The 10,122-nt window shown below is 52.9% G+C and overlaps 2 protein-coding genes across 2 annotated transcripts; one reads left to right on the top strand and one right to left on the bottom strand.

Moving 5' to 3' along the window:
- Positions 1-316: 316 nt before the first annotated feature.
- On the top strand, positions 317-1,607 carry LOC125524408 (abscisic acid receptor PYL9). Its single transcript, XM_048689461.2, has one exon. It carries the CDS (start codon positions 633-635, stop codon positions 1,221-1,223), a length of 591 nt encoding a protein of 196 aa, XP_048545418.1. The 5' UTR covers positions 317-632; the 3' UTR covers positions 1,224-1,607.
- Positions 1,608-6,770: 5,163 nt separating this feature from the next.
- Positions 6,771-7,244, bottom strand: LOC147960325 (putative B3 domain-containing protein Os03g0621600). The gene has a single exon (XM_087532931.1). The coding sequence runs from the start codon at positions 7,242-7,244 to the stop codon at positions 6,771-6,773; it is 474 nt and encodes a 157-aa protein (XP_087389057.1).
- Between the last annotated feature and the right edge of the window lie 2,878 nt (positions 7,245-10,122).

Here is a 10,122-nt window from a genome sequence, read left to right as displayed (position 1 = left end):
GTTTACGTGGTTTAACTTCAAACAAATTTTATATGCGAACTAAAAAGGACCGGAGGGAGTATATAGCCAAATGCTACCCTAGCAATATTTTAGACACGACTCTAGTTCAATGTCTAATGTTAGCAGATCATGGGCCAGTAAAACCTCACCCAAAATTTTAACTAGTCAAATATTTTTAGCAAAATTTTAACTAGTCAAATATTTTTAGCGAGATAAAGGCTAACACCAAACACACCTTACAACCTGCTCGCCCACTGACAGAACCCAACGAGTAGAGAAACCAAACCATGAGTATGTGGACGCTGTTTCCCAAACCCAAACCCACGCAGCACGCACGCTGGCACCAATTCATCATCTGTACAATCCTCGAGTGAAAAAGTTGCTGCTTGTCGGCTTCCTCGTAACCCGCGCCTTTGCTAGCTAGCTCCACACCCCGTGCATGGATGTCGATCGGTCGCTGCCCTCACCCTCGGCCTCCCCACGCTTCAGTATATAACCATCCCAGCCATCCACCATCCCAACCCCAACCCCAACCCCATCAAGAAGCACACAGACACAGAGAGAGAGAGATAGTACTACTGTGCTAGCTAGCTGGATTTTGGGAGACAGTGCGCTTGTGTGTGCGTGTGGTGATGGAGGCGCACATGGAGCGGGCGCTGCGGGAGGGGGTGACGGAGGCGGAGCGGGCGGCGCTGGAGGGGACGGTGCGGGCGCACCACACCTTCCCGGGGCGGGCGCCGGGGGGCACCTGCACGTCGCTGGTGGCGCAGCGCGTGGCGGCGCCGGTGCGCGCGGTGTGGCCCATCGTGCGCAGCTTCGGCAACCCCCAGCGGTACAAGCACTTCGTGCGCACCTGCGCGCTCGCGGCCGGCGACGGGGCCAGCGTCGGCAGCGTCCGCGAGGTCACCGTCGTGTCCGGCCTCCCAGCGTCCACCAGCACCGAGCGCCTAGAGATCCTGGACGACGACCGCCACATCCTCAGCTTCAGCGTCGTGGGCGGGGAGCACCGCCTCCGCAACTACCGCTCCGTCACCTCCGTCACCGAGTTCCAGCCGGGCCCCTACTGCGTCGTCGTCGAGTCCTACGTCGTGGACGTGCCCGACGGCAACACCGAGGAGGACACCAGGATGTTCACCGACACCGTCGTCAAGCTCAACCTCCAGAAGCTCGCCTCCGTCGCCGAGGACTCCGCGGCCGCGCCTGGCTCGCGGCGGCGGGACTAGAAGAGAAGAGACGAGACGAGACGAGGGCCCCCGGCAGTTCGTGGTGGGCCCGCGCGACCCGGCGTGGTGGCGGCGGCCGGACGGCGCCGCGGGTTGTTAGTTGGAGTGTACTCTGCTATTTCGCCCCCCTTTCCTTTCCCTTTTCTGTTTGTTTTCTTCGCCCCTTTTTCCGTTGGTGTCGAAAAAAGCCTTCGGCGTAAGCAAGCAGCCTCCTTTCCTTGTGTACTCATATCATCATCTTTGTTCGTTTCTCTGGCTGCCGTTTGTGCAATTTTCTGAGTTCCTGATGGCTGGCGACAGCGATGCCCAACAGGGGGAAAACTCAGGTAGCTGTTGCCGGTTGCTTTCAACAAGATGGCGCTGAGATAATAATTTTACATTTCATCTTTGTACCGCAAAATACAATAATGATGTCATTCCAATCGATGTGCAGACTTACTGAACGGCTGGGAACTAGATCCTCGGTACTAATTCTCTCCATAACTGAGAGAATCCTCTGTTCTTTTCTCAGCGTCCTGTGCCAGGATGCCAGCAGCATCCTAGACTGAAATTGCAAAAGCTTCCCCATTTTAGAACTTTAGGCGATTCCAAATAATTCCGGGCAGGATCAACGCTAATTAATTAAATCGTACTGCTGCTGCTACTGGCTGAGCGAATTTGACCAGATTAACGGAACCAATGAGAAGAGTGGTTGCAAAAGGAGTGGCCACCGGCTCTTGCGACCCAAAGCGCGGCGCCACTTATAAAAGAGCAAGTGGCATGGATTAGGACAAGTCGGTCCTTAAAGCAAATCGTCTCCGGGAGAGGAGTGTGCATAATACGCCCGGGCGGTGGTGGCCAGGGAATAGCTGGGTAGCTGACTAACAGCTAATTGGGTGGCTAAGCTGCTCTGTGGGGTCACTGTGTGGCTTCATGGGTCTCACGACTTTTTTCAACACTTTATTTTTCAGAAAGGAGGGACAGTAGACAGACGGAAGGTACTGCAGATAGAGATATTGTATTGATATATATGATGTCCTCTGCCAATTAGTATAACAATGTCTACTGCTTCAGGTGGTGTCCATGGATAAAAGGAGATGATGTCCTCTGCCAATTAGTCTTCTTATTTTTGAAAAGGAGGATGTACCCTGGCCTCGCATCTGGACGATGTATGCAGTCATATTATTAATTATTTGTCATTCCGCCAAGCATTCTACGCACCATCGGCAAGCTAGAGAGGGCGTTCCTTTGGGCCGGCTCGGACAGGACGACCGGGGCCAAGTGCAAGGTAAATTGGGAAACGGCAACTCGGCCACATGATTACGGTGGGCCTGGGGTGCTCAACACGGAGAAGTTTGCGCGTGCCTTGCGTTTGCGTTGGCCATGGTTTGAATGGAAGGAGCCTTCTAAACTCTGGGTGGGGCACGGGAACCCATGCGATGCCGAAGACCTCAACTTCTTCTATGCTTCTACCACCATCACTGTGGGCAATGGTGCGCGCCTTTCTGGGATTCTCCTTGGCTTCTTGGCCGCAAGCCCAAGGACATTGCTCCACTCATCTTCGAAGCCTCGTCACGAAAGAATTGGAAGGTGCGGGAGGCCCTCAGGGACAACGCTTGGATCCTTAGGATCAAACCTCCATCCGCAGTTGTGTCCGCCGAGCATATTAGACAGTTGTTCTCCCTCTGGATGCTCCTGGAAGAGGTCCAGCTTGATGAGCTTACCGATGATGACATCTCGTGGAAGCACTCGGCCTTTGGCCAGTACACGGCGGCCTCTGCTTACAAGGCACAATTTTTGGGCTTGGTTCTTTCCCCCATGGACCAAATGGTTTGGAAGGCCTGGGCGCCACCGAAAGTGAAGTTTTTTGCTTGGCTTGCGCTTCAAGACAGAATTTGGACTGCCGACCGGTTGGCCAAGCGAGGGTGGCCAAATTGCGGTCCTTGTCCATTGTGCAAGGGCGTGCAGGAATGTGGGTCACATCTCCTCTTCAAGTGCCGCTACTATCTGAGGCTCTGGAGGTTGGTCATTCGGAGATTCGGCATTGACGACTTGGACACGACCTCATGGCACTTGATGGACTCAGTTGAGAGCTGGTGGGTGAGTACATGCGACGTCGGCACTACGGACAGGAAGGCCAATGCGTCGATTACCATGCTCGTGTCATGGGTAATCTGGAACGAGAGAAACACATGAGTATTTCGGCACAAGAGCGCTCCTCCGCCAATTCTGCTAAACTCCATTGTGGCTGAGGCAAGCCTTTGGGTCACCGCCGGGGCAAAGAAGTTAGGGTCTTTTATTTTGCGAGAGTAATTGCCATGTCGCGTAAAGGGTGTGTGTTGTAAAGAAAAAACTCTATTCTCTCCTTAATTAATACATGAGGCAAAGCTTTTGCCTCCGTTTCAAAAAAAAAAACAAAGACCATATAAGGTGATACATCAATTAGCCTGAAGCCACCATCTTGGCAATGCTGTTGCTACTCCAATCCTCTTGATGAAGGTGTGCCGAATGTCTGGGCCTAATACCAAACAAACATCGCACCAAAGCCTAACATCTAAAGCCGGGTGTCCCATCCAAGCCACTACCTGGACTGGGTCCCATAACGGTCTGGCACACTCCCAGTGAGCACCGCACGCTGCACGGGTTGTCACCTCCATCTTCCATCGGTCCATCCTCAGAGGAGAACTGATGCACCGACCTTGCCGGGCCTCTCTGCCATCAACGCCATCATGACGCCAGACAGCTTCCTCCTCCTGCGCGAGTCCATCTCCGCGCATCAGACGTCGATTCTCCACTGCGCCACGCCACCAGGACCCACCGTCGAAGATATGGTTAATGCCACACCGCTCCACCTAGATGCCATCTCGTGTCAGCTCCAAACTACCAGGAACTCCACCACCCTGAGCAGTCCCCGGCCGACGCCTTCTGGAAGGAAGACGACACCAAAGTGCCATCATTGCCCAAACAGAGGAACAAAGGCTTTCGCATGCGCTCATGGCAGAGGTGGGGGCTTATGATCAACACTGAAGCCTCCAGGAAGGGAATCAGTGCCAAGGGCGTCGACTTTGGTGCGGCCGCCACGCCGGCCTGGAGTTTCCCCCGGATCCATGCCCACCAGCCAGATCCGCCCAGGCAGTATTGGCGTCCACCGTAGTCACTACCGTAGCTAGCACGAACCGGAGTAGATCGAGTTAGAGACGACGCCTCCCATGGAACTCTGGTCGGCCATCGAGGAGCCGCCATAGCACCGCCACCTCCACACCGCCCACGCAGCCATGGAAAGCCCCCCAACTGTACCCGTGGGTGCCGCCTGCCAGGCAGGCCGCACCGCGTGCCACCGATCAAGGTCGCCGCCTCGAGATCCCTGCGCCGCCCGAGGCACCGGCGGGCAGATCTGAAACAGATCTACCACCTGCCACCATAGGAGCGCCCCGAACGCCCCCCCACGCGACCACCAGGGGGAGACACGAGCACGCGGTGCAGCTCCTGCTGTCAACCCTTGAGTCCTCGCCGGCGTGTGCCGCTACCCGCCGCCGAACGCCACCCGTGCCAGGTCCGGCCGCTGCGGGGAGGAGAGGTCCCGCCACGGCCGACGCCAACCGTGATTTTCCCGGTGGCGGCTGGCAGGAGAGGTGCGAGAGGGAGACGGGGACTTCGCGGCACTAGGGTTCCTTTATTCTAGTCTTAGAGGAACAAGAGACAAAGCACCTTTCCACTGAGCTCGAATGCTTCTGATGTGAACAATAAAATCAAATAAATAGAAAGAAATTCAAGAATTTTTGGATTTTTGGCCATACTTTAAGCAATGCTTGTTGTCCTGCAGAATTTCATCACGAAATCACATTAGCGGAAGTCGTGGCAAAAAAAAAATCAGAACTCCAAAATGCGTTTGAAAGTACATTTTCAGAGCATCAATTTTGTTTTTTTACCACGCCTTCCACCAATGTCATTTCGTGATGAAATTTTGCATGCACAACAATTATTTCTTAAAGTATGGCACAAAAAATCAGAATTTTTAAAAATGTTTTCCTATTTTATTTATTTTACTGTTCACATCAGGAGCATTTGAGCTTAGGTTAGAAACTCCACGTCCAAACAAGAGCATTTACAATCACACATAACAACCGCGAGCCTTCAAAAGTTCGCTCCGCAGACAGTGCCCAATCAACTCTCATATCTCACACTTCACATCCACAACTAACACTTCAGAACCACACTCCCCATTTAATGATATCCATTTTCATACAAAGACATACAACATCCATGATCTACGTAGGAACTAGCAAGCTACTACATACACTACTCGTCATTGGATATGTCGATGATGTTTGTGCCAGAGCCGTCGGCCTCGTGGTTGTTGGCGGCCGGGCGAAACGGCGGTGCCTCCTTGTATGTCCAGGCCTCATCGAGCTCCATGCCCGCCTCATAGAGGAAGCGGCGGGCCTCCACCTCCATCTTCGAGTGGATGAAGTAGAGGACGGTCTACTGCTCCACAACATCCTCAGGTTGGGCAAGCTCGAACTCTGTGAGCACGTCCTTTATGCTGAATCTGGCTTGCTCCGGCGCTGGTGTCTGCTCCTTTTCTTTAGAAGACTCATCTTCCGTCTTCTCGTCCTTCTGCTCCGGTGCAACCATCTTCGCTCCCACCTCCTCCATCTCTCCCCTCCTCCTCCTGCTGCTTCGGCGCCTCCTCCGGACTATCCAGAGGCAGCCCAGCCGCAATGCGTGCGGCACGACGTGCGGCACGAGCCTCCTCATTCGCCTAGAGCTCTGGCGTCAGGAGCTTGTAGTAGGTAATCTTGTTGCGGGCCATGTGTCGGTGCTGAAACCGACAGATCTTGGGTAGGGGGTCCCTAAGTGGCGATCATGGCATGATGGTAACACGAAGTAAAGGGTACACAATATTTACCCACATTTGGGCCCTCTCGAAGAGGTAAGACCCTATGTCATTCTTGTATTGTATTGTATTTATTGTGGATGGGGATACAAAGTACATGATGATCTACCTCGAGGTCATATGTGTGAGCTCTATCCTTTAAAACCCTTGCCTCTATAGACTAAAACCCCTCGGTTTATATAGGCACCGGGGGTATCTAGGGTTACAACTATGTTGGATACAACTAGCAATGACAGGACGATCATTTGTATAAGTCTTGAAGTGTACACCAAGGGCATGTTTTGTTGCCGTGTGCAACCGTGCCTGCATCACATACACTTCTCTACTCAGTCTGGCTATGCAAATGCAGCCTCAAATGCACCATATGCATGTTGTTTGGTTGCCTGCATGGGCTGAACCACACTGCCTGGTGTTTGGTTGCCTGCATGTTAGTCCACAAACCCAAGGCATGGTGTTTGGTTGTATGCAAGGCCTGATGTGTGGTAACCTCTTTGGCTAGTTGGTGAGGTTACCACCACACTTCGGCAGCACACATCATAAGCACAACAAACTATAAACAGAGCATGAACTAGAATAATTCAGATATAAGCAGTACCAAAGATATAACAGTTCAACGCATAAACCATCAACTAGCATAATTCGATAGTACGCTCAAAAGAGGTGGCCCGGCCCTACTCCTTGGCGGCGAAGGCGTCGTCGTGTTTCCCGCATTTGTTGACGACCTCAATGCCATCGTCGTCGAACATGATGACCTTGAGGGTGTCGGGAGTGAGGAGCTTGAACGTCACCATGTAGCCGATCTTGATCTGATGAACGGCTGCGTAGGTGGCCCAACCCTGATCCAGGGTCACCCTGCCATTCATCAGCTTGACCGTCACCTTCCAGGAGCAGCCAATGTTGTTCCTGAGCTTGAACTCCATCGGCACTGCGATGAAGTGCTTGGTGAAGTCCAGGAGCATGGGGATGCACTCAAGCTTCGCTGCAAGGATTACCTTGCAGAAGTGCGTTGGGCCATCCTCCTGATGGTAGTGGCCGTAGTTGCGGCGCTTGTTGCTGGGGGGCTCCTCCATGCCCTCGTCATCGCCACCCTCAGGCGTCTTCGGGTCTTCCTCGGCGGTGGGCGGCAGCTCAACCTCGTCGGGCATTGGGTGAAGGGGCTGCTTGCCCTTGCTGTCAACGGCCGGGAGCACCTCCGTGTCCTCGATCTGCACACAAGTCATGGAGTCATGCATTGCACAAAGTTCATGGCTAATTCAAGAGCTTGTAGTTAAAACGGCATGACTATCACTCTTCTCCTCCTCTCCATCCCCCCTATATTTACTCACCCTGCCCACCACTATTTACCCACCCCTCTCTTCTCTCACTATCAACCTTCCTCCTCTCCATCGCCATGAGCTCTAGCTCCAACTCCAATTCCAACCCCTTCCCTTGGGGTATTGGCTGGAGGGCCTTCTTGCTCGGGTGGACGGCTGGTGACCGGACCAAGTTCGAGAACACCATGGAGGTGTGCTCGAACTTCGGCTCCATGGCTGACATGCAGAACGATTCGAATGCTGTGGTCATGAAGGCCACTAAAGAAGAGCTGAAGACGCTGATTCCTGACCCAGCGAAGGGCGCGATGGCAGTTGACATCATTCGCTGGGCCATGAATCAGGCCGTCTCCGATGACCCTAAAAAGAGGAAGAAGTGGTGCAAGTACAAGACCTAATGGGCTCCTATTGACCGCCGTGCCGCCGGCGGTCATTGGCGGGAGCCTAAGGAGGAGGAAGAAGAGGCGGTGCACATGCCAGCTAGGGTGCCAGAGCCAGTCCGTCCTACCTGGCAGATCGACCTCGACTCCGCCGAGGACGACGAGGACGACCCGCCGGCCGGCACGACAGTGAAGAAGAAGAAGGCCAGCGGCTCGACCAGCCGCTCCGCACGCCGGTGACGGCCGCCGCGGTCATCCGGTGTTTGTTGTGTACCCCCTTTCCCCCTATTCCCTTATCCCCCAATCCCGAAATCTAACTTATGCATTCCGATCTTGCATGTATGAACTCCTATGAACTGCTATGAACTAGTATGAACTACCCCTATGCTTATCTACCTCTATTCCCCATTCCCCTCCGCCGTGGATCGAATCTATCGCCATGGATCGAATCTAGCATGCATGTCGATGAGAGAGAAGTGCTTACCGCCATTGATGGAGTCCGGCGGTCTTGTTCCTCTGCTCCGATCCGCCGCCGCCGGTGATGGAGTCCGGTGGTCTTCTTCCTCCGCTCCGATCCGCCGCTGCCGGTGAGAGTTGGGAGAGTGGGGAAGAGTGAGGAGAGGGAGCGGTGAGGCTAATAACTGCCGGTGCTTCGGGAAGCAACGCGGCTTCTCGAGGGTGGCCGCGCGCGTGCAGCCGCGCCCGCCCACGTGCACCGCTCGGGCCTGGCCCTGGAGAAACTGCCGATTCGTGCGTTCCCAGTGAGGTAGGCCCCAGAGCTGCTTTAAACATCGTGCTATGCAGGCCCAATAGTAAAACCAGGCAACCAAACAGCCCACACTCATCCCGCGGAGGCCTGGTTGGGCTCGATGCAGGTAACCAAACACGCCCCAAGTCTTTGCAGGCTTTCACCTTGGGTACGCCGAGGGCCACAGCTGCGTGGCCCATTCTTCAGTTGTCGGTGGGTCCTCTTACCATCCCATGAATGGCAAGTTGGCGTTGTATACACCCCCAATCCAGGACACCGTCAGTTGCCCCTAAGCCGGTCCTCAAGCCGAGGGCATTGGCTCCTTCCTCGGAACAACTTCATTCTTGCGGTCTTCAGTTTCGTAGGCGAGTTCTACCTTCCATGCCAGCTTCTAATCCGAGGTTACATTCGGATCCGAGATCCTTTTATGTTATGCCGTTCGCTTCACCTCCAATTATGACCACTTATAAGTTGGCGTCATGAGTTACATCGGGCGATAAGGGGCATCCTTTAACAAGGCCCTCTTTTGCATATTTTTTATCGAGTCCAAAGACATCCTTAGCTTAGCAGCAAAGGCTCTGCCATGTTGGCACAACAGGCTGAGTGGCTTGAGCCCTGACAACTTTCGGTCGAGAACCAAGTGGTCACCGTTCATCGAGGAACAGAGTCATCACGTCGGTAGTTATGACCGGATATATCATGGGCCAAGGCCGTTTCTATTGGTAGGTCCCATCAATAAAGGGTTCGTGCTCTGGATTTTCAATGATATCATTAACAGAATCCCTTAATCCTTGCGTGCATATATTGCACATCATATCGGGAACTAGCATTTTTTGATTCACGACGTGGAGTCCCTTGGTCTTTTACTAACCTATAAAAAGGTAAACAGTAAATCTAATTTCACCCACACTCTCATGCCTTGCTCCATCTCCAAGAACCCTCACAAGCTCAAACACTCCGAGATCCGCTTCACACTCCATTTTCTTTGCTTTCCTCTCCTCCGTCGTGAAAGATGGCCGGAAGGAAAAGGTGTTGACGCTCCAGCGTCCGAGGCCGCAACAAGAGGGGGCATATATTTTTAACCGCTATCCGGTGATCCGCTCCTGGATCACTCTGGTACCTCCTAGCCAAACTTTGGCAAGGCACACATCAGGTCTGGTACACAACATGACATACATTATAGAGCCTATGGCTGAGGCATAGGGGACGACTTTCATCATTTCTCTTTCTTCTGGCATGGTCGAGCTTTGAGTCTTACTCAACTTCACACCTTGCAACACAGGCAAGAACCCCTTCTTCGACTGGACCATTTTGAACTTCTTCAAAATCTTGTCAAGTTATGTGCTTTGTGAAAGTCCTATCAGGCATCTTGATCTATCTCTATAGATCTTGATGCCCAATATGTAAGAAGCTTCACCAAGGTCTTTCACCGAAAAACTCTTGTTTAAGTATCCCTTTATGTTTTCCAGAAATTCTATATCATTTTGAATCAATAATATGGCATCTAAATATAATATTATAAATGCTACATAGCTCTGACTCGCTTTATAGTAAATACAAACTTCTCCAAAAGTTTGTATAAAAC

This window comes from Triticum urartu, chromosome 7A (genome assembly GCF_056163025.1).
Source record: "Triticum urartu cultivar PI428250 chromosome 7A, HENAU_Tu73, whole genome shotgun sequence".
Lineage (NCBI taxonomy): Eukaryota > Viridiplantae > Streptophyta > Magnoliopsida > Poales > Poaceae > Triticum > Triticum urartu.
Note: the sequence above shows the minus strand (reverse complement) of the source record. Positions and strands in the feature narration are given on the sequence as shown.